Genomic DNA, 22,384 nt, shown 5'->3' on the forward strand with positions numbered 1-22,384 from the left:
GAATGCTGACTGTTGGGCTGTTCAGCGTGCAGCAATGTACAGGCACAAGATATTCTGAAACTCACCTCTGGAGTTTGTTTTGCTCAGAGTTCATATTAAGGCTCTGGTGTGTAAAGTCTGCAAGTTTTTGAGGCCAAAGACTGCAGGAGCCTTTCCCAGTGGAGGAAACTCTCATTAATCATGTACTCCCAAGCACCAGGAGAGATGCTGTTTTGACTTTTCTTTTGGGCTGTTGGAACTGTTCTAATCATTTGCATGTCCTCTTTGAGCTTTTAGATATAACATGAGTGCATGGAAATGGCAAAGGATCTGAGGCTATTCCAGGGAAATGAGTAATCATTTCTTCTAGAAAAGCAACAGCAGCAAAGCACACAGTTATCAGACTCAACAAAAGAGCATCAGAAAGTAATCTGGGCACATACAGTGGAGTGTAAAAATTGGCCAGAGGATAAAGATAGTGAAAGTTGGTGGCAGCTCATGAAATACCAGTTACCCCTGGAGGCTGCTCTATTATGTGTTTAATAACAAGTATTTTGTGCAGCCGTGGCAGCTTCTTCTGTGAGCAGAGAATTGCTTTGAGCTAGGCCAGCTCTGCTCTGGCATCTGTGTGCTGCTTTGCCTGCCATGCTGGGTTAGTGTGTGTCTGGAGGGAGGAGAGGACACCATTGGTCTTGTGGGAGAGAGCACAAGGTTAGGGGCTGGAATATTGGAAGAGGATCTTTTTGTGCATGACCCACATATTCATTATACCCCAAAGTAAATTCCCCTTTGGGTGGATCTGCTTCCTCCACCTGCCTCAGGGCAGCTGGAACTCCTGGATGTAAAGCATTTCCAAGGGCAGGTGGATATTTTATGTACAATGCACAAAGTGCAAGTTCTGTCCCTCTGCAGATCAAGCCTAGATCAGTTGTTGGGGTCATCTGCAACCATGATCTTTTGTTAAGGTCAGTATGAAAAATAGCTTCATATTTGAGCCTTAGAATAGCCCAAAATTACTGCTATTAATATCTGCGGTGGATTGACTGTCTCATTTAATGGCATATGGCAAATAAAGCACACGTCTACAAAAGCAATTCCTTTGTTAGTCTTCACAGACCAAGCAGGTTTCAAATATAAATAACTTGCTGAGTTGAAAGTTTTTTTAGCATATTGGAGTTTCCTGCCTAAAAACTGCTGGCTGTGGCAATTAAGTTTGCTCAGAGGTGACTAAAAGTCAAGTTGAATCTACAATAAAAGCAAATTGAATTATTTTGGGGTAAAATTCTCTCCATGTTCCTCTCTGAAAGCTTAGCCAATTCAACTTTTTAACAAAATTGCAGAATATAAAGAAGCTCTCAGTATGTGTTCCCCCATCCCTACTGAGATTGAGCAGTTAGTTGCCAGTTATCCTGGTTGTAGACAGTGGTGCTTGCTCAGGGCATGAAATAGATCCCAGAGAGGAGTAAGAACAGGGGTAGGGGTGGAATTGTGGGGTTTGAGTTGGGTGGCATAAAACACGGACACCATTACGAATAGTACAGGGTGAAGAAAATGTTCACTTGAATGTGATCCTTCTAGGTTAAGGTTGGAAGAGACCAGCAAAAAAGTCTGCTGAGAGCTCATTTCTAACGGAATAAAAGCCAGCTATGTGCTAGATTTTCTCTTATTCTTAACCCATGTCAAATTCCCCAGTAAATTGCAGAAGTGAACAATAGAGATCATGTCAATAGTGATTATCTTGCAAAAGCAGCCCTGCTGGGGGTGTGCAGCATGGAAAATGTGATTGCTGGTAAAGAGATGAGAAAGTGATCTGTCACACCTTCAGATGAAGTGATCACTTGAGAGGCCACGCTCCCCTACGTTTGTGTGCATAACTCCTGCTTGTTAACAGGAATTCCACGTGAATATTGATTGGGAATAAGTGGTTGGGTGAGTACATGTTCTGCCTGTCAAACCATTTAATGTTCAATTGCACATCAGGGAAAATAGCAAAGGTAGCTGGAAAATGAAACTGGAGTGCAGGGCCGTCGGAGTGAAAAGACAACTGTGTTAGTGGTCAGATCTGAGCAGATGAAATGAGTTGGGGAGAGGTAGAATTAAGAGTTGATGACAAAAGAAAGAATCTGTAAATGGCTCATGGATTTTAGACTTAAAAATCATTTCCTGTCCAGTCCATCTACTGCAGATCACACACTCTGTGCAAGCAGTTGCTGACCAGGGTGGTGATTAGCATGAGCAATCAGGCCAAGGGGTTGGACTTTCTGTAATCCCTCAGGTGCCCTGGAAAAGGCACACTTTTTGGTGATCTTACCAAGATATTTTTTGCCCTCAAGGTTGTTTCCTTGAGAGAGCAGTCATCTTTTTGAAAATAGGAGGAACTGAAGATGTAAATGGTCTTATTATAGAAGCTTGAAGAACTTACTGGCTAAGTGGTGGTGAATGCTTACACTTGACTTTACAAGGTCTTTACCAGGGAAGCTTGAACTGCCTGTTTACAGCAGCCTGGCTTAGCACAGAGGCAGTTCTACTCTAAACCCCAAATTTTCTCTTCCCTGGATCTGGGGTTTCCCAAATCCACCCTTCCTACTTGATGAGCTTCAATTAGCAACAGGGTGCCTGTTCTTGTGAAGAGCAGCTCTCTTCTTTGCTAACTTGACCACTGCTTTTCCACACAGGAGCTATTCCTTCTTGCAGGCAGAGCAGTGTGAGCCGAGCAGAGCTCAGTGAAGTCTGCCCAGAGGCAATCCCTGTTCCTGTGACCTTGCTGACAAGACAGATAAGCCCTTTCAACAGAGCACAAGTGTGTGTCATGTTGGAGCAGACAGAACGCCAGCCTATCTACATCTCTCAAGTGTTAACAGGAGTTTGACTGGCCAGTCAAAAATGTGTTTCTTCAAATGCTGCCTTTTTCAAGAGGCAGGTCTTTTAGCAGCTTCTGCTGCAAGTTCCATGAGACAGTTTGATGGTGTGGAAGATGAGTTCAAGTATGTTGTCCTTTCTTTACCTCCATTATCATCCCTGTAGTTAAATCCACCTGTTTTCATGGTGTTCCTATCAAAGGTGGAAAAAGCCCCTGTGTCACGTTGTGGCTTAGTGGCTCAGAGACAGACAGTGCATGCTATCAAGAAGTCTGCTTGCAGTTAGAATTTGGATGAAAATTGCAGCATCATGGGCAGAGCCATTGCATTTGGTTTGCACTTGAATTGCTTCTCCCCTTGTGTTATTTTCCCCTCCTTGCTCCCGTGGAGAGACAAAAGCAAAACAAAACCACCCACAAAACACATGCGCTCTCTAGGCTGCAGTGTGGATCTTATTTACTTTGATCATGTATTACACAAAGAGAAACTAAAATCAGTGTCAGGATTTAAGGATGAAAGTGCCTCCATGCCCTGTGCTTTTGGATCTTATTGGCTTTCAAATGGAAATGCCATCCTTGTTGATTAGAAGCACAAAACTTGCATGCAATGAAATGAAAGGAAGCTGCTGTCTGTGCTCCAGCCCTTGCTCTGTGCTGGTTCAGTTGACATCTGGGCTGGGTCTGATTTTTGGGTTTCTGTTCTTCCTTATCACAGACCTGACTCACCTGAGGCAGTGCTAAGGTGGGGGGCCTAGGCAGCGGCCGTGACATGAGCACTGGGCAGGTGTGGGGCTGTGGAGAGCAGGAGTTCACCAGAGCAGAAAACTGGTGGGGTGAAGCTAGCCTCTTTCTTGGCTTCAGAGAGTTGCTTATGCATTTAATTTGTGATAGCAAATTGAGTTTGGCTGGCATGTATCAGTGGCAGAAGAAAGCCCTTGAGGGAGAAGCACAAGAGGAAAAGCCAATGGCAGAGCAAAAGAGTAGCAGACCAAAGATATGAGATGTAGAACATGGAAACACTGACCTGACTGTCATCTGCCAGCAACTGAATGACCCCTTTCAAATACTGATGCAGCTCTTCCTTCAAAGGGGCTCTGCTGAGTGCCACGACCCCATTCAGACAGCTGGTGCAGAGCTCTGTGGTTTCCTGCATTCTTGTGTGAAAACTGCCATTTACCTTACATGACTCCCTCCCTTCTATTCCCATAGGACAATCCTCCTCCTTAGCAGAGTTCAGCACTCAGAAGAGCCTCTCCTCTCCTTTGCAGCCTTTCTCAGTGCTTGCTCCAGATGGAGGTCAGGGAATGCGAGAAGTAAAGGGGCATGGACAGAGAGCTGGAGGAGGGGGTGAAAGGCTCATACAGCTCTGAGTGCTTGCAAACTGCCCCTTTCAAAACCAGCAGTGATGGTGTTCAATGGCTTAGAGATCTGTCCCTCCCTTGTGCCTTTGGCCAAGCTGCATCACAGGCTGGGCAGCCCCTGCTGAAGATGCCTGGCCCCAACCCTTGCAGGTGCATCCTCCATTGAGGGGTGAGCTCAGAGCTCTGCAGATCATCACTGAGATGTTTTTGGGGTCAAGTTCACAAAAGTTCAGGGAGGCTTGTTACAGAGAAGCTGTGCCAGACAATAAGAGATGCTTTGCACAGCCTGTTTAATGGATCTGAGCCCCTTGTGAATACATCATTTTAAAAGCTGCTGCAGAGCACAATCTTGATGAAACATCCAGTGTAACCAGAAGAGAGCTGCTCCTCTTAGAACCACCCAGTTGCTGATGGGGGGACTGTGCCCATAACAGAGACTGTCTTGTCTTTAGGAATCTGTATTTGCTTTGATGTCACTTCAGGTAATTTGCTGAAGAGATAAGACAGCCTCTGTTTTAAAGATGACTAAATTCTAATCCTGCCTGTCCCACACATTTTGTTCTCTTAATAGAGTGAAATGCTGAAGGCTTAGGAAGTTGTATGTCGCAAAAAATAGCCGAAATCATATGGTGGCAAGCCAAAGTCTAGTGAAAGGAAATGCAGATCAAAGTGAGGGAGGAAGAGATCTTTGAAAAATGACATGGCTTACCTCAGTGGATCTAGCACTCAGTGTTAAGGTCATGTAAGAAGTCAGAAAGTTTACATAAACAGTGCTAGTTCAGAAATATTCAAAGAGAACATGTATCTCACTGGGTATGTGCTGGTTTTCGTTACAATAGGAGAAGTGCTTTCCTTCATGCAGTTAATACTTAACCCAACAAAACCCATCAAAGATTGTTCATCAGATCCAGGTCTTTGCTTGTATCCAGCTGCTGGGAAAGATTTTAAAGAGAATGCTTGATCCCCTCCTCTTATCTATGTGGCTGCCTTATGAAGGAGCTGTGGGAGTGTGCCTGGCAGTAGGATAACATCTACCCATGGTTGGGTACCAGGGCACGAGGATGCCCTGAGGCCACTGGGAGGGCAGCAGGGTCAGTGGTTGCAGTCCATCAGTGTGAGAGGCAGATGAGCTTGGTCCCGTGAGTGGCCACAGAGTAGCCTTTAATAATAGACAGTGAAAACATAGCCCCTGGGTCACACTGGGCTCACATGAACAGTCCTGTTGGCTGCAGTGGAACTATTTGTGTGAGTAAGAGTTTGCTTGTGGGAATAGAGTTCATAGCACAGCCCTCTGCAGGTGGCAGCTGCTCCCAGGCCCAAAGTGGGTGAATTAGCAAATTCCACCTCCCAGACTGATTTCTGCCTCCAAACATCCATGACCTCAAACACAGACACAGTCACTTCACTGTGAAAGGTTGCCTTTTTCTCCATCCCCTCCATCTTAAAAAAAAACCCCAAAAAATCAAAATCCAGGTTGTTTTTTTACCCCCCTGTCTTGTCCCAGCTGTGTGTAGCTGGGGGTAGTTTGCTTCATGCTACTCCATCCTAAACCACAAAACAGGGTGAGAACATGACCTGATAAATAAAAGCCCCCTGGAATATATCTGGTTTGAAGCTGATGTACAGCAGATGAATAAATAGTCTTCAGATTTTGTGCTGTAGTTAGATATAGTTGGAATAGCTTCATCAGCTTGTTTTGTGCATTATTTCTTTATATGATTTTAAGTGAAAAACAGTGTAAAATGGTAATGGATTTTGTTTGCTTCATCTTAGACCTTTTTCTGAAGGAGTGCTAGGGAAGATCCTGACTTACAGTCTTAGGCAGAGCATACGAACCTTTAGGGGAAAGTTTGGATTTCCACAAAAAATTACACAAGTGGCTTTTTTTTTTTCAGTGGTTTGGGGTTTTAGTGTGGATTTTTTTTGGGGGGGGAGGGCTTTTTGGGGTGGGTTTTTTGGGTTGGTTTTGTTTTGTGTGGCTGACCCTAAAATGCAGTGGCTGCCTGGCCTGCCACTGTTCTGCTCTTGTTGTGTGTGCAGCCAGCACCTGAACAAACAGAGCTGTATCTGTGACAGCCTGGGAATCCGCCAGGATTCCTCAGGGAAGGAGTGATTCAGAGCATCTGAGAAAAGTGGGGGCTGCTTCCATGCATCCTGGCTTCCTGTCCTAACAGCAACCCAGGCAGCCTTGCTCTGAAAGGACAGTGGGGCAGTTCCCACAAGCAAATACAGTTTTTGTCTTGGATAAAAATACATGTTCTTGTGACAGTACAAAATCTTGTGCCTCATGGATTATTCTGGAAAGGCTGATATGACAGCACAAAGTGTCAGACAGCTAGTGGGGCTTTCCAGAGCACTTGGGAAGTGTGAGGGCTCATGCACATCAGGCAGTTCTGTTTTTCTGAGAAGGTCTTATGTGAAGAACTAGGGAATGGTGTGACACAGACTTCCAGCATGTCACTTGCAAGTTTACTTCATCTTCAGCTGCAGAGATGGCTTCACTCTACTCCAAGGCAGACATTTCACAAGTCATAGTAGAGAAGAAAAAGTTTTCTGGCAGAAGTCATTGGAAGTAGAATTTGTGAGTAAAATGTTAAAACCATGTAAGAAGTTCTACACTGATAAATTGTTTGAACTTTGAGTCAAAGGTCAGGTCCCAATGACATTTTCCCCCTTCCTTCTTTCCATATGTTAATAAAAATCACTTAGGAGATCTTCGGTTATTGAATGTAAGAAGGTGACCAGGAAAAGCAGGAACATTTATGTTGCTGCTGTTGTAAACACAAATTCATCTTCTAGATTATCAGTTATCCTTCTTGCCTTGTTAGGGAAATTACTCAGGCATTGCACTCTACTCTGAAACCGTGATTTTATTTATTATTTTCTGTGCTTGTGTAGTGAGTGACAGTCTAAAATCAAATAGCAGATCATGTAAGGTGAAAGCTTAGGAACCCATGACTTTGATCTTGTTCAGTGTTTCTAGAAGGATCAGTCCTGGATCTCCATCTCCACTGAGCTGAGGAGGAGGAGGGCAGGTAGTTCCAGGCATGTGTTAGTCACAGTGTGTGTGATCCATCTCTGGTTACGCTGCCTTTGATCTCCCTCTCTTTGCCCAGCCAGTCTGTGACACCAAACCTTGCCTGTACTTCGGTACCAAGCCCCATAACTCTTTCTGGCTCCAGCATTTTGTTTCTTCAATACTTTGTCAGGATAGAAATACTAACCAAACCCTGAACTTTTTAAAATCTCTCTCTTTCTAGTCCTGTGATCTCCCTCGTACGCTAATTTTGAAAATGTGCTGGCATATTAATAGAACCCTGCCCGAGGTGCAGAGCCCCTCTTTAGAAGCTCAATTTTATTTTTGATGCCTAAAACAGGTGCTGCTTTAATAGGTTTGCTGTATTACAGCTTTCCTTTTTCTCTGGTGAGCCGGGCCAGATCTGTAAGCTGACACTACATGAAGGCCAGGCATGTGACTTCTGCCTGCCTTTAGCCTCGCTTCACACTGAACATTTACACTACAGACTTGCAGCAGCTCTCCAGCCTTAATTCAAGCTTTGTCTAAACCAGGAGGTTTTGTGCTGATTGTATTTAAATCAGCCCAAGCAAAGCCCCTCGTGCATTCCTGTCTGAGGGTCTTACTTTGATTTTCTGCTGTCAGCTTTGGAGTGGGCAGCTGCTGGGGGGAGTGAATGTGGCTCAAACAACAAAGGAATGTTTTTGTGCTGCTCTTTGCATCCATTTCACACAAGGAGTTCGAAGCTAAGGTATAAATTAAAGTGAGGGGGTGTTCTCCTCGCTTGCTGCAAAGAGGAAGGTGAATTCTTCCCCTATTAGATCTGGTGGAAAATGTTTCACAGCCTGTTTATCAAATAAATATTCACAAAGACGCTTCGAATGAGGAAACGCACCGGGATTAAAGTGTAACTTTACCTCTAAAATACAAGCTGAGATTCCTGGAAATGCTGCAAGCCTTTGACTTTGCGCCACCTGTTATTTTCCTGCCACCCCCTTCAGCTCCCTCCCGACTCTGAGCAAACCCAAACACGCTTTGGCTCCGCTGGAACGCTCTGCTTGTTTTTCTGAGCGCGGAGGAGCCGGGAGCGCGTTTGTTTCCTCACGGGCTCCTCGCGGCCTTGCTTCAGCAAGGAGCTGCCTGAGGTTGATCCAAATCTCCTGTAAGCACAAGGGGTCTGTCCAAGGGTGGTGCAAAGTGCAAGGGCTGAGGGGCTGTGCTACCCTGGGCTGTTGAACTGGGTTAAACTGAGGGTGGATCCACCCAGCTCTTCTCTCCCTCTGCGGCCGGAGTGGTGCTGACCCGAGGGTGAAGAAGTTCCTGAACAAGTGCCATGTGTACAGAGAGTGTAGAAGCGAGCACTGCTGACTGCCAGTTACCTTAGCTTGGCACGGAGGTGTTCCAGGTCTGCGCTCGCTGCAGATGAGGTGTCTCTGGGAATGACGTTGGGTATGAACTTGGAAGTTCAGCTGTTTTAGCCAGATCCTCCCATATTCATAAACAAACCTAAATGGACTTGGATGGGCCCCTTAGTTCCTATGATTTCTTTTTCGCCTGAGCTGCTTTCACTCCGGGTTTTTAGTCCTCAGCAAAGGCCGCATCATCCTAGCTGGATAGTCCTTCTCCATGCACATTGGAAAGCCAGAGGGAGAGAGGGGTTAAGGGACTTGCCCAAGGCAGATGAGTTTGTGCCAGAGCTGGGAATAGAAACCAAGAGACTTGGCTCCCACTCCAGGCTCTAATTGCACAATCTCACATTGAAGCCCTGTCATTGTACACTCCTGAGGTAACACTGGCTGAAGTGAGGCAGGGAAAGCTGTTTCCAGGCTGTGATACCTGAGGAGTGGGGAGAGGAAAGGATACCTGGAGGTGTTGGTTGTGCAAGCACAAATTATTTGTGCTTTAATGCCTGGTTTTGGCAATTGGCTCTAAAATCTGAGCTGTCACATTTGAAGCCAGCCCAGTGTGAAGTGGTTGGGAGAAATCCAGCCCTTTTCCAGTCAGTGATAAAGGAGAGAGGCAAATTCATAACATCGCTATTCTTTTTTTTTCTTTTTTTTTTTTCTGCAAAACTTCCTTGTGATGAGCAGGGGAACAAAGGCAGGAGAGCTGAGAGGATCCAAGCAGTAACAGTAAGGGTTAAATCACATTTGGGCCCTTACCAAAAGAATGAAAAATAAATTATAATCAAGCTGGTAAAAGGTTTGGGCTATGTTGCCTTCATATCACATGCTGTGTATAGGAGAAGTCCCAGGCTTTGTTTGAAGTGCAGTGCCTTGAGAGGGTGCAGTGCTTTGCAGCGAACTGTCTGACATTCCCCAGCTGGGACTGGCCCGGGATGGTGTTTGGAGCTGAGAGTTGCACTTGGAGTCAGCCCATGTTTGAAGGAAAAGGGGGAGAAGGGAGAGAAAGGAGCCAGTTTTGCTGCCTGTGTAAAATAATGTATCCATCTCATCTGCCAGCTGCAGCACATGAAAAGCGAGAGGCGAACAGACAGAAGTCACCTGGAAACTGCGAACACGGCTCAAACAAAATAGTTCTTTCCTGTCCTTTTCTTCCCTTCTTCAAGTCTGTCTTCTGGGATGGGTTGGGAGATCTGGCAGGCAGGCAGAGTAGATATATGTTGAGCAACCAAAGCACAAAAATATTAATACTCCAAAAAAATAAAAAAAATACCATTGGCTTCTGAAGAGCATTTCATGTCCAAATTCACTCTGTGCTCTCAGTCCCTTGCAGACTTCGCTGCCCTGTGTAGGAATTGTCAGGTGATTTATAGATTCTCCACGTTCGTTTGTACAAGCCTTCATTTCCTGTTAATTTACAGCCAGATTCATCTCAGCCATCACAGCTTAGATGAGATCAGAGCTGAACTCGCAGCCCCTGCTTCAGGAGAGCTCCAGAAATGTGCTCGTGGTTTGCTTTCAGTTATGTCTGTGTTGAGGTACTTTCCTGAATCAGGATTAAAAATTTCTGAACCTTGTGATTCTATTAATCAAGTTAATTGCAAAAAAAAACCCCCAAAACAAACAAAAAACAACCAACCAAAAAAAAAACCAAAAAAAACCCAAAAAAAAACAACCCTAAAAAAACCCCAAACTAGTCCCAGGGGGAAAGAAATTCCCCTTGCCCGTGTTTTTAGTTAATGAAGGTCACAAAATTCTGAGTATAGTGATTTCTCCTGTATTTTAGTCTGACTATACTATAAATTCAGTGCACCACAGTCGTACTAGGTGCATATATGTGAAAGTTCAGATTTTATTTCCAGCTGTAAATGAATATTGGTCTTTTGGATAGCAGCCACATCATTACCTTTGAAACAGTTGTGGTTGTGGAGACCTGTGTGCTGGTAACCCATGGAATAACCCGTTTGGAGATATAAATTATTGTTTTCCTTTGATTTTTCTTGACACCTTGTTGCATTGTATTAGCAGCACACTGCTATAGTGCTGTAAAATTTGTCCTTAATGTTTTCTGAGCCTGCACTGAATTAATTATCATTTAAACTCTTCAGTCAAAGTAGTGTTTCTGTGCCTGTTTCCCCAGCATTAAGCAAGGGCCATGTGCTGGCTGTTTAAAGGGTGAGTCTCCCAAAAGCAAATTGTTGTGGGGTTGCAGATTTTTCACTCTTCCTGTTGTGGACACCAGCAAAGGTTGTGAAACAATCTGGTTTTAATAACAGGCAGGGTAAAGGAGCAGATCACGGTGTGGGGAGCAGGTCCCTTGCCATGTGCTGCTGGCATTTTCTGTCAAAGGGAGGAGGTTTTCTTCCAAAGGGGCTTGTCTAAACCCCTGGGAGAGCCTGAAGTGAGGGTGAAGCTGGAGAAGATGGGCTCCCAAACAGCTGGAAGTGCCTGAAAAGCTGTGTCAGACATCCCTCAGTTTTTGTTTCAAAGGGCTGATGCTTTGTCAGGGGAGCTGGGACTTGCATTCAGGAGTGCTTTCACTGGCTGCTCTCCCCTCCTCTGCTCACCCAGTAGGTGTCTGGATGGATTGAGGCACAGGACTTGTCTGAACTCTCTTTACTATCTCTTATTATTCAGCAAGTTCCCAAGTGTCTGGTGAGCGTCTCTGTTTGGAGGGCCTCACTCACAGCCTTGCCAGTAATATCAGTGACTGGTCTAAATTCACATGTGCTCTGCCTCTTGTGACTAATGCACAATGTATTTTTTTAATTGATTACTGTTCTCTACTGACTCAGGCCAGAAAGGAGTCAGAGGAAAGGCCTCAGTGAGGGGGTGATTTTTACTTAGACCTTGTTGAGTACAGATGAAGTCTAAAGGTATTTAACTGTTTGGTGGCTGTGGAAGGAAACTGAGGGCAGTTGGTAGGACTTTCTCTAAAGCAAAACCTTAGGTTGAATCCCTCAGGCTGTCCTGGTCAGACAGCAAACACAGGTGATCACTGCAAGGTCTGATCCTGCAGCTGGTGCTTGGGCAGGCGCTGGCACTGCAGAGTTGTCCTAATCCTACAGTGGGACAAAAGTAGCAAAAGATAAGGAAATGCCAGCAAGAACGTTTGCAAGACTTCTTATTTCTGTGTGTTATAAATCATTGTAACCCAGAGCAAAGCTGGGAATTTTCAGAAGAATTCTTAGGAATTAAGAATGTTATGTAACTTTTGTTGGGTTTGTATTTACTTGTTTGTTTCCTTCTCTGAAAGTCACATTCTCTGGTAAAGCCTTGGCATGTTGAGCCACTGATCTGCACTTTCGGATTCAGAAACAGCCCTGTAGTCCTTGCATGTAACAAATCCAGTTTGGAAGTTCAGGCTTGTGGGAGAGCTCAGATTAATGGAAGAAAAACATGATTAGTGGAGTCAATAGCTGTGTAGAAGGTAAAAAAGTGTCAGGAAGGCTGCAGATACTTGCGAGCTGGCTCTAGCCAGAGGAGCAGCGAGGGGATTAGGGAATGTCTCTGCAATGGGTTTCTCCTCAAACAGCTGTTAAAAAGGGACCATAACTGAGTGTACAAACTCAGGGCCAGCCTGGGGACCTGCTGCAGCCTCGGATATTCTTTCTGTTTTTCCAAAAGACCTAAAACAGTCCTTTTTTCTCCTGCTGACTGTTTCAGGCATCACAACAGGATCCGCAGCGTTGAGGGCAGTCAGCTGCAGCCCTACGTTACCCTGGAAACCTTGGACCTGAGTTTCAATGACATCACGGAAATCCGAAACGGCTGCTTCCCACAGGGACTGCACATAAAGGAGCTGTGAGTTCTTCTTGTTGGGAACTGCTTTTGTTGAGTTACCACAGCAGAGAAAAGGGCCTCAAACCTTTAGGAAAAGGAGTCACGAGCATAAGAAGTATGGGATTATTTGTCAGGATTTAAAGTGCAAAGGAGGGTTAGAAGGCAGCACGTTGTCACTATTGTCAGGTTATTTTTGGAGTGCTGTTTGGTTTCTGTTGTGGCTAGAAAGAATGCAGATTATTATTAATTATGTTGCAAAGAAAAGGTGTCTTTCAGGTATCCTACATCCTTCATGTGTAGGTGTCTTTACAGCTGCAAACCCATGTGCATCTAAAGAGTGGAGAGAGAACTATTTCATCATTAAAGTGGCTTTCTGAATATTGAGAACAGACATGTCTCTGATTATTTGAAGAAAATGGGGTCAAACAGAGTAACACACTCCCACAGGATGCTTGCCTATTCAGAGGAACACAAAATAATCTGTATTTTAGGTACCTTTGAAGAGGTGCAGGCAAGTAGTCTGCCTGCATTAAAGTTTACACCCAAGTTTGTGTTCCTGGATGCAAGAGGGTGTAAGAGAGTGGTGTTGTGACTGATGTCCTGCAGAAACAGCCCCCTGTGGCTCAGAATAGGATCCAAATAAAAAAGACCTCTGGGACAGATACTGAGGGGAAAATGGAGAATGAATAGCATCATCCTGCTCTATTGGAGACTGGAATAGTCTCCAGTTTCTGGCTTCCACTCCTGATTGCCTTGCTCAAGTAGGAGGATGTCAGGGAGCTCTTTGGAAATGCCCAGCAATTCTCCACATTCATCACAGGCTCTGGGAAAGGCCCTTTGTGCAGCCAGAAATTCAGCTGGTTTGAGGCCATCTCTGTAGTTTCACCAGCTTGTCTGGAGACCAACTAAATGCTGATAAAAGGTAATTTCTGACAGAAGCCTTAATTTTTCTGCTGTGATTTATTGCAGCTACCTGGGGAGCAACAGAATCAGCACCCTGGAGCCTGGTGCTTTTGACAGCCTGTCCCGGTCCCTGCTGACACTCCGCCTGAGTAAAAACAGGATCACTCAGCTTCCTGTCAAGGCCTTCAGGCTGCCCAGGCTAATACAGCTGTGAGTACAAATGTCCACTTTAATTAAGCTCAGCCACACTTCATGGAGATAAAATGATCCAGGGGGTGTGCACAGCAAATGTCACCCATCCTCACCTACTGTGTACAAAATGAAGAATTCACTGTGCAGGAGTCCTCTGCCAGATCCTAGGGAGACACACTGGGAGAGGGTTTTGTCTTCTAACTCTTGGCTTTTCAGGTCATTATTTGGATCAGGTGGGGAGGGAGGGAGGGAGGAATGCTGCAGCAGACATCAGCATCTTTTGCACTTGACAAAGTGAGACAAATCCATTCCCTTGCAAGCTGCAGGTGTCTGTGGTGCAAGAGAGGTTTGCAAGATGTTTCTGGTGAGAGCGACAGAGCTCAGCTGCCATGTTAGTGTTTCAAGGCCACACAGGTATCTTAATGGGGCAATAAAAAAAGCAATGAGGGAAGGTTGTTGTTAAACTGTGAGGTGATATTTGGGCAGAGAAAATTGCAGCTCAGATGAGTTAACACACACATGGTTGTTGTTCTGCCTGCATGGGGACACGCAGACATCTGCAGCTATAAACATGGTTTATGTGTAAAAAAGTGGCACTAATGGTTGAGCTTTTCCCTTTTGCTGCTGTTGGAGAAATAGGCCCAGCCTAAGGCTCCTTGCAATCTTTCCATTAAATTTGATAGACAAAAGTTCCATCTCTGTTAACATAAAATCCACAAATGCTCTTGGAGCTTACACCTCTAAGTGTCAGCCTCTTGGCTGAGAGAGAAATCCTCAAGCCAGGCTGTGCCCAAGGAGTGTGTGCATCTGTGTCTGCATACATGCAGGATTTACAGCCAGTTTGGGATGGGATGGGGGACACAATAGGAAAAGTCTGTTGCCTCTCAGTTGGAAGTTGCTGTCCATTGAGTGAGGGCTTCTAATTCACTGGGTTTGACTGCATCATGTGCAGAGCTGTAATGAAAACAACTCAGTCTGTTTAGGAATATGGCTTGCACTGAGAGATGGAGTAATTGGTGCTCTTAGTGACTGCCTCAGAGCTGGTTGTTTAACTCTGCAGATAAACATGAATGAATTGCAAGTTACCCAGATTGGTGTGCTGTAGAATTTGTGTACAGTTCTTTTTCTGGCAAAGCCTGTTTCACTAATAGCCCAGGAAGTGCAGTACCACAAGGGACTTAAAGCCTGCAAAATCCTTATTGCTTACTTGACTTTAATTATTCTCAACTTGAGTGCAAGTTCAACATTGTTTTTTTAGGCAGTTGAAAAGTAAGCTTAAAGTCTCTATGGCTTCTTCATCTTTTCCAAAACAAGTTTGGATGTTGTAACCTCCACCATTTTCCTCAACACAAACACTGAATAGGGAACTATCCTCAGCTTAATCTTGTATGTGTGGAAAAGTATCAGTTTTAAAAGCTTTAGCTTCAGCTTTTAGTGCATTGTGTTTAAGTTCTCAACTGACTTAAGAGAACTGAATTTTCACCCTGTATGTCTGGGTCAAGCAATCCATAAGACTAATATAGGCTGGTAAAGTGTGCTGTGATGATGTTCATACTGCTGTTCTGAAAAAATACATTGCCAAAATTTAGGGGTCCTTCCCCACACAGGGAAACTCAAGAGAAATTCAATGAACCAGGCTGGAAACCTTTGTATACACAAATACTAAGACTACATTGTGATTGGAAACACTTCTTTCACTCTTTATTAGTTTCTGATAGTAGGGGAAAAAAAAAAAAGTGACATTTTTCAGGGGAACTGAAAGCTTTCCTTTCAGACTTGGCCATAAAGTTTCCTCTTGGGCCCACACTTTTGGGGCACCTGCATGTTTCAGAGCACATTTTTACTGGGCAATTACAAGTCCTATAAAAACAATGGATTGTAAAGGAAATAATGCCAATGCTGTGGCTCAAATGCTGTCTGCGCTTGAGGGAGGATGAAGAGTGGGAATTGATGAGAAGGATCAATGGTTGAAAAGAAATGCAGACAGAGGAGGGATGAAGAGGAATTGCTGCACTCTGTAATTTCTCTGTAGTGAAAGTCTGTCCCAGGGTGGGTTTGTTTAAGGGATCACACCCAGCTGCCTTCCCTGGATAGCTCTGGGATTGAAAGTTTCCGGTGCTCTTGTGCCGTCTCCTGGGAACCACTGACACAGGAGCTGTTGGCATTGCTGTCCCCATTGTGTGCTGCACAGATGACTTGGTGAGAAAGGGCTGGGGTTTAATAAACTTGTATGGCCTTGGTGATTTCAGGGAGCTGAACCGAAATCGCCTCCGCCTGATTGAAGGGCTGACGTTCCAGGGACTGGACAGCCTGGAAGTGCTGAAGCTCCAGCGCAACAACATCAGCAAACTGACTGATGGGGCTTTCTGGGGACTGGCCAAAATGCAAGTTCTGTAAGTTGGAGAAATGGGCTCTTTTTCCTTGAACAGCCTCAGCTGCTGTCGCATCCTTCTCTGTATTTTAGCAGTGACCCGTGCTGCTTCTGGTGCTTCTTTCTTTGTCCTGCATGCCCAGAGCTGCAGCAGCAGCTTCTCTTTAGCTGACCCACAGTTTACAAAAGCTCACTGCTTCAGCAGGTGTTCAGTAAAAACAGCACTGTTTTTTTAAGCTGTGACACTATTCCTTTGAAAGTTTGACAGTTTGAACATTCAGCATTTATCTCAATTGGTTTTTAAATATCTGGCTTCTGCAAATTTGTTTTGGCCGATAGATGGAAACTCTGTGTTGCAGACAGTATCATTCCACTTCATGGGATACCTAGAAACCAAGCCGGCCATTCTTCAAGAAAACATTTTTCTGATGTTTTCTTTCCATACCAGAGAATAAATTGATTAGTGATTGCAGAGAAATACCTGAAGCTTCTAACACCCTTGGCCTCCAGGTGTGTTTGTGAGGTCCCAGGTGATGAAGGCAGCATGTTTCTGGGTGCTGCTGTCACACAACTGAGACTCTGCAAATACAAACTTGAGTGGGCTGCTTTAAACCCAGTTTACTTGCAGTGGAGCTTCTCTCTGCAGTCACATCTCCTTCTGGGCATTTCCTTTGTGTTGTCCTTGAATTTCTGTCTTTGTTTGACAAGAAATGCCCACACATGCATGTGTCCACATGGGTATGTAGAAGGGTGTGTAGGAAAGGCTAAAATCCCAGTTCTTTTTGGAAATTCTTTCAGCATTTGACCAGTGCTGCTTATCTGTCAATTCCTTCTTATATTTCTCCACAGCCACCTGGAATACAACAGCCTGACAGAAGTGAACAGTGGTTCCCTCTATGGCCTTTCCTCTCTGCACCAGCTTCACCTCAGCAACAACTCCATATCCCGCATCAACCCCGATGGCTGGAGCTTCTGCCAGAAGCTGCATGAGCTGTAAGTTGGTTTCTGTGGTGTTGTGTGATGTTCGCAGGGGAGTAAGGAATTTTCTCAAGGCTTACAGCTCCCACTGTAAGAGATGCAGGAGCTGCAGGCTCCTAAGGGACGCCCTTGTTATTTATGATGCTATGATCTTCAGAGCACCTGTGGTGCTCAGTTAAAACACATTTGTACCAGAAACAAAGGCTAGAACCCACTAAAAGTGCACAGTGCCAAAAGACCTGGAGAGTTTGTGAGCTGTGGCTTGCCAGCATTTTTAGCTAGGGAGTTACAAGAGTTGCCATATAATAACTGTAGTTATAGTAACTTGCCATATAAGAACTGTACAGCCTGAAGCTTTGCTTTATCCTCTGTATTTACAAAGAACAATCAGTTTTCAACCAGCAGAGATTTGGCCCTTTAAAGGCAGTTCTCCTTGTTTCTCCTGTTTACACTTTATCCCTCCTGTGGGGTTCAGTTGTTGAAAAGTAAATACATGGGCTTTGCTCTCCTGAGGTGCTGGGAACACAGCCTGACAAATGAAGGAAAGCCTTGCTGCTGAGGGCAGCCCCACAAGGGTGTCTTTGGGGTCTGTGGCACTGCTTAATGCCTTTTTCAAGAGACACACAGGGATGCTTGCAGTATTTACAGAACGTGCTGCCATCCCCTCTGTGGGACTGTGGCAAGCTTTGCTTTTTACTTTGGTGAACTTGACACATGGTCAATGGAGCTGGAATTCGTTCTGCTTGCTGCAGGAAATGTTAAACATTGTTAGGGAGTCTCCTATCCACCAAAAAGCAGTATGGTAGAGCAAATTCCTGCTGCCAGAGGCCTCACTCTGCTCTCACACTAAAGGTTGGTATCTGCCCACCCAGCTGTAAGTCCTGAAACCTTTGGGCTGTGGATTCAGAGATGGATAGACATGACACATGTAATTTCTTTATGTTTAGAATTAACATGCTAGCCCTGTGGTCTTCTGTTGAATCCAAATTATTTGTTCAGATGTTGGTTATTTTTGGGGGCACAAGGAAGTACTTTATTTTTTGGTTTAATTAAATACACACGTGATTGTTGAATTGCCTAATTTTTTTTTAATTGCTGCAGAACTGCCCATGCCTTGCACAATTCTGTGGACAGCTGCAGTTCATTCATGTTTAGATCCTCACATGATATTTTGCTAGATTAAGGCAGTGTTAATGGAGAGGTCTTCAACTGCAGATCAGAACTGGAACTGTGCTCTGCCTTTTGTCTGTTAAAATCTGAAGCATCAAAAAAAGGGGAACCTGCCTTGCCAAGGCACTCACAGCTGAATCCTTGGAACAGCCAAATGCAGATCACTGCACTGCACAGAACCAAATATCTGGTGCCTGTGCTGAGCTTTATTTCAGCCTGGGTTAGATGGGATGGGTCAGGCCCACCTGCACCTCACAGGGCTAATTGCAGAACTTTTTTAGGAAGAGCTCAGCTTGTCTACATGACTCTGTCTTTCAAACCCTCAAGGTTTACACTGGAGGTGCTTGTCATGCTGAGTGCTTTTTCTCAGGTATGGATTAGGATCTCATCCAACAAGCAGTTCTAACAGTGAGCTGTTCTGTCTTAGAAGCAGTAATTGCAGAAACTGGGGTGCAGGAGGGGGTAGATTTGGAAAATGCCTGGTGGTGTGAGGTGGTGTGAGCCACTGGGGTGTGCCTGACCTGACAGGCAGGATTGTGCTGCAGTTTGAGGCCAGTGGCTGAGATGAGAAAGGTGATTGTGTGGGTGTTAGCACAGCCCTGCAAAGTCCTACAAGCTCTTTCAGGTGCTGCCTTTAGGGTAAGGCTGCTGCAGGGAGCCATCAGATCTCCAAGCTGAAACTCCCACAGCCAGAGAGTACCTGTAGGAGAGGTGTGTGCTGAAATGCAGGGGTGAGGAAAGGAAGCCATGGGTACATCTAGACTGCCTCGTGCACTTTGTTAGCTGTGTATGTTTCATTCCTGATTGAAAGATCCTTGCTCACCTGCACTGTTGCTAAATCTACTGGGTTTCGGTTACCAGAAAACACTGTGGCTGTACAGGGAATGAATTTCAAAGTCTTCTAAGGAGGGAGTTGATCATCTGGAGGAGGAGTTATCTCTCATTCAGTTGCTGGGACAAAACGTGAACCCAAGGCTCTGATGTAAAAGCTGACAAGGAAAGAAAGCTCTTGCCTTGTTCTGAGCATGAGAAAGGGCTGATTGTACTCACCAGTCAGGTGCTAGAGCATCAGCATCATGGAAAAAACCACAGTGGGAGCAGAGCATTTCATCAGAGGTGAATGGTGACTTGGCTGCTGGCTCTTTCCCTTTTTACCTGTGGCTTGGTCAAAGGGAGTGAAGTGTGTTAGATGTACCTGGTCCAGAACAGGCTGGCAGCAACAGCTCCAGTTGCACAACAGGGTTCTGGTTAACCCCTTTCTGCATCAATTTTGGCATGGTGCTCAAAATCTCCTACTTCTGGCCAGGCTGGAAGGGCTGTGTGGACAACCATTGCCATTTATTCATGCTAGTGATTTCTCACTGGTAGAGATGCCAGGCTTGGGGAAGCAGCAGGGATCTGCTGGCTTCTCTCAACCGGACAACCCACACTGCTGAGCTGAGGGGGGAATCCTGATGTTTTCAAATTGGCCTGTCCTGTGGCAGGAAGCAGAGCCCTGGCAAGCTGAAGAAGCCACTGCCAGGTGCAATAGCTCCTGAAACCTTCCAGGTGTGACACCAGTGAGAGTCACCACGTCCTGCTGCTGTCTGTCCATCTTGGGGTGACATCCAAACAAACAGAGGGAACAGGCCTTCACCAGTTGTGGCAGGATCTTTATGTGTGGAATCAAAATGAACTATTTATTTTCTCAGCCAGGTTTAGGATTACTTTTGAACAATTTTTTTTTTAAAGCCAAATTCTTTAATAGCAGGTGAGGACATAATTTTGACCAGATGCCAGTTCTTCATAACACTATAGCTTCTTTAGGAAGGAAAGTATGTTGTCCCATACCTTCAAACTCATTAATCTTTGCTGAATTTTTTCCACAGCTTGCCCTCTGCCCACTCACACAGCTAAAAGATAGACAGCCCCTCTGCCAAGTAAATGACACTCTCAGTGCTTTGGAGTATGTGTCTGTTTGGACTTAGGTTTTGGCTTTGCAGTGAATTTCATGCAAGCCCTAGACACATTTTTAAGCAGACTCATTAACAGGCAGTACTAGAAGAGGAATTTGGAGGTTTGGAACTCAGTGAATTTTTTTTTCTTGTCTGTACAGCGAAGAATTTCAGTGCTTGTTCAAAGCTGTTTCACTTTTTCAAAAGTTGAGCAGCCCAAACCCTGACATCTTTTGAAGTGAGTTGTACTCTCAGGTCACTAAGAAGGTTTGGAAAATCTGGTGCCCGCTGCTATTCTCATTTGAGAATCCAGGCTGGCCTTCCACAGCAGGGTTTATTCTGGATAGAAGGTGGTTGCCCAGTGTGTCAGGTGGCTGCAGTAGCTTCCCAAGGCTTGCCCTCAGTGTCACAGCTCCAGTGCCTCATCTTCACCTTGCTGGGAGAGAAAAGCAGCTGCCTTCCTGCCAGCTTCCAAACTGCAGCAGGAGCAGTGCTTGAAAAAAATCTCCCAGACCAGAGATAATGCAGGCAAGGGGAAGAGATAGATGGAAAACTAGGAGAAAAAACAACCCTCCAACAGTTTCTTGTAAGTGGAGAGGATTTAAGGCAAACTGTGCTCCTTGACAAAGGGGAGTGGGAGGAAGGAAAGGTGGCTGGTTTACAACAGACACCTCCTTTCTGTGGGTGAAAGGAAGCATTCAATTGCCTTGTGGTGAAATGCTTTTGGCTCTGGACTGGGGTGGAGCTGAGGCACCCACACCCAGAGCCTGGGGCTGGCTGTGCACAAGTGCAGAATGATAAGGCACCTCCTGAGCACAGCAGTCTGGAGCTTGCCAAGAGCGTGTGCGAGCTCCAAAATCCATCAGTGTGACATCACTCTGCACCTCACAGGGCGTGGGGAGCAGGGCCTGCTGTTCCTGTGAGCCTCAGAGGGGGTGAGGATTGAGCACAGCCACCTGAGCCCTTGCCTGTGCCTCCGGGCACCCAGGGCTGGTGCTCCCAGACCCTCACCCAGCTGCAGGGGAGCAGGAGGAGCTCTCCCTGCTGGAGCTGGCAGAGTGTGTGCTGGGCTGTTGCTCTCAGTCACTCCTGGGGCAGCCTCTCTCTGTAGCCTGCACAGAAAATTGCCCCATAGCTGGGAACCAGCTGCCTCCTGCTCCTTGGTGTCACCCAGGCTTCCCCTGGGTGTCTTGGGGCAATACGTATTTCTTATATTTCAATATTTCTTATATTTCAGTATTTCTTATATTAAAATATCTTATATTTCTTATATTATATTTCAATATTATCATATTGGCTGCAATCTTATTTCCTCATCCACCCATGGGTTGTGGGAGGCAGGCACTGCTTGGCACAGAGGAGTTTGGAAAATACCAGATGGATTGACAAGAGCTGTGGTTGCATTTTTTTTTCCCTCAGGATACTCTCCTACAACAACCTGACCAGGCTGGATGAGGGAAGCCTGGCAGACCTTGGGGGACTGCACGTGCTGAGGCTGAGCCACAATTCCATCAACCACATTGCAGAAGGTGCTTTCAGGGGACTCAAAAACCTCCGTGTCCTGTAAGTTGCTCTCAGCTTTTGTCAGACCACACCCATGTTCCTCCCTCCCCAGTTTGTGTTCTGCCAGATGGTTCTGCTTGGAAGATGCTTTGGGTGCCCATGTCTGGCAGTTTCAGGTTCCTGAAGCCACCTCAGCTGACCAAAAGTCCCTGAGGTCTCCTTCCTGCAGCTAATAGCAGTATTTCTCTTGTTATCACATTGACTTTAATTGAAATTCTTGGAAAAGCTTAGTTTCTTTTGGGTCATTCTGCACTCAGAAAGAGCACTTCCACTGACAACACTGGAAATTTGAATGTCCTCTTAAATGTGCTATTGAACACTTCTGTGTTGTTACTTTTTTTAAAAAAACCCTGAATATTAAATATAAAATTATGATTATTGTAAGATGATGTTAAGGAAAAAAACAATGGCAAAACAAAGAAATGTAGGGGTTGGGCTTGGCATCTGACTGTACCAGAAGTGTAGCAACACATGAAGCTTCACCTGGCCTTCAGTGCAGTCACAGAAATAAGAAGCTTTTGCAGGTACCATACAAGTAAGCAGAAATCTTTAATTCAGTTGGGCCCATGAAACATTCTGGGCTCTGATTTTCATGGGAAACCCTGAAAAATCAAAAAGCTGCCAAGGGCAAAGTTTCACATGCCCTAGTACTGAACTGCAGAAATGATCCATCCAGTGCTGGCTGTGGCCATTTACCACAGACTTTTCTTTTAAAACCACTGACACAATATAATACCTGGAAATGTGATACTGGAAATGAGCTTGCCTAGTCCAAATAGCAACTTGTAAGGTTTTAGGAGCACTAGAGCCCATTAGATCAGTGTGGCCTCCTGTGGGGTGCAGTTGTGTTGTATTTGTGGGACCCCCGACTAGG

The 22,384-nt window shown here is 45.3% G+C and overlaps 1 protein-coding gene across 1 annotated transcript in view; it reads left to right on the top strand.

Moving 5' to 3' along the window:
* Positions 1 to 22,384, top strand: part of LRIG1 (leucine rich repeats and immunoglobulin like domains 1) — an 89,316-nt gene that overhangs the window by 45,820 nt on the left and 21,112 nt on the right. The window contains exons 4-8 of the mRNA XM_038149565.1: positions 12,283 to 12,420; positions 13,369 to 13,512; positions 15,744 to 15,887; positions 16,715 to 16,858; positions 21,367 to 21,510. Of these exons, the coding sequence (XP_038005493.1) occupies positions 12,283 to 12,420; positions 13,369 to 13,512; positions 15,744 to 15,887; positions 16,715 to 16,858; positions 21,367 to 21,510 (714 nt within the window). The remainder of the gene's footprint in view (positions 1 to 12,282; positions 12,421 to 13,368; positions 13,513 to 15,743; positions 15,888 to 16,714; positions 16,859 to 21,366; positions 21,511 to 22,384) is intronic.

Source organism: Motacilla alba, chromosome 12 (assembly GCF_015832195.1).
Source record: "Motacilla alba alba isolate MOTALB_02 chromosome 12, Motacilla_alba_V1.0_pri, whole genome shotgun sequence".
NCBI classification, from domain to species: domain Eukaryota; kingdom Metazoa; phylum Chordata; class Aves; order Passeriformes; family Motacillidae; genus Motacilla; species Motacilla alba.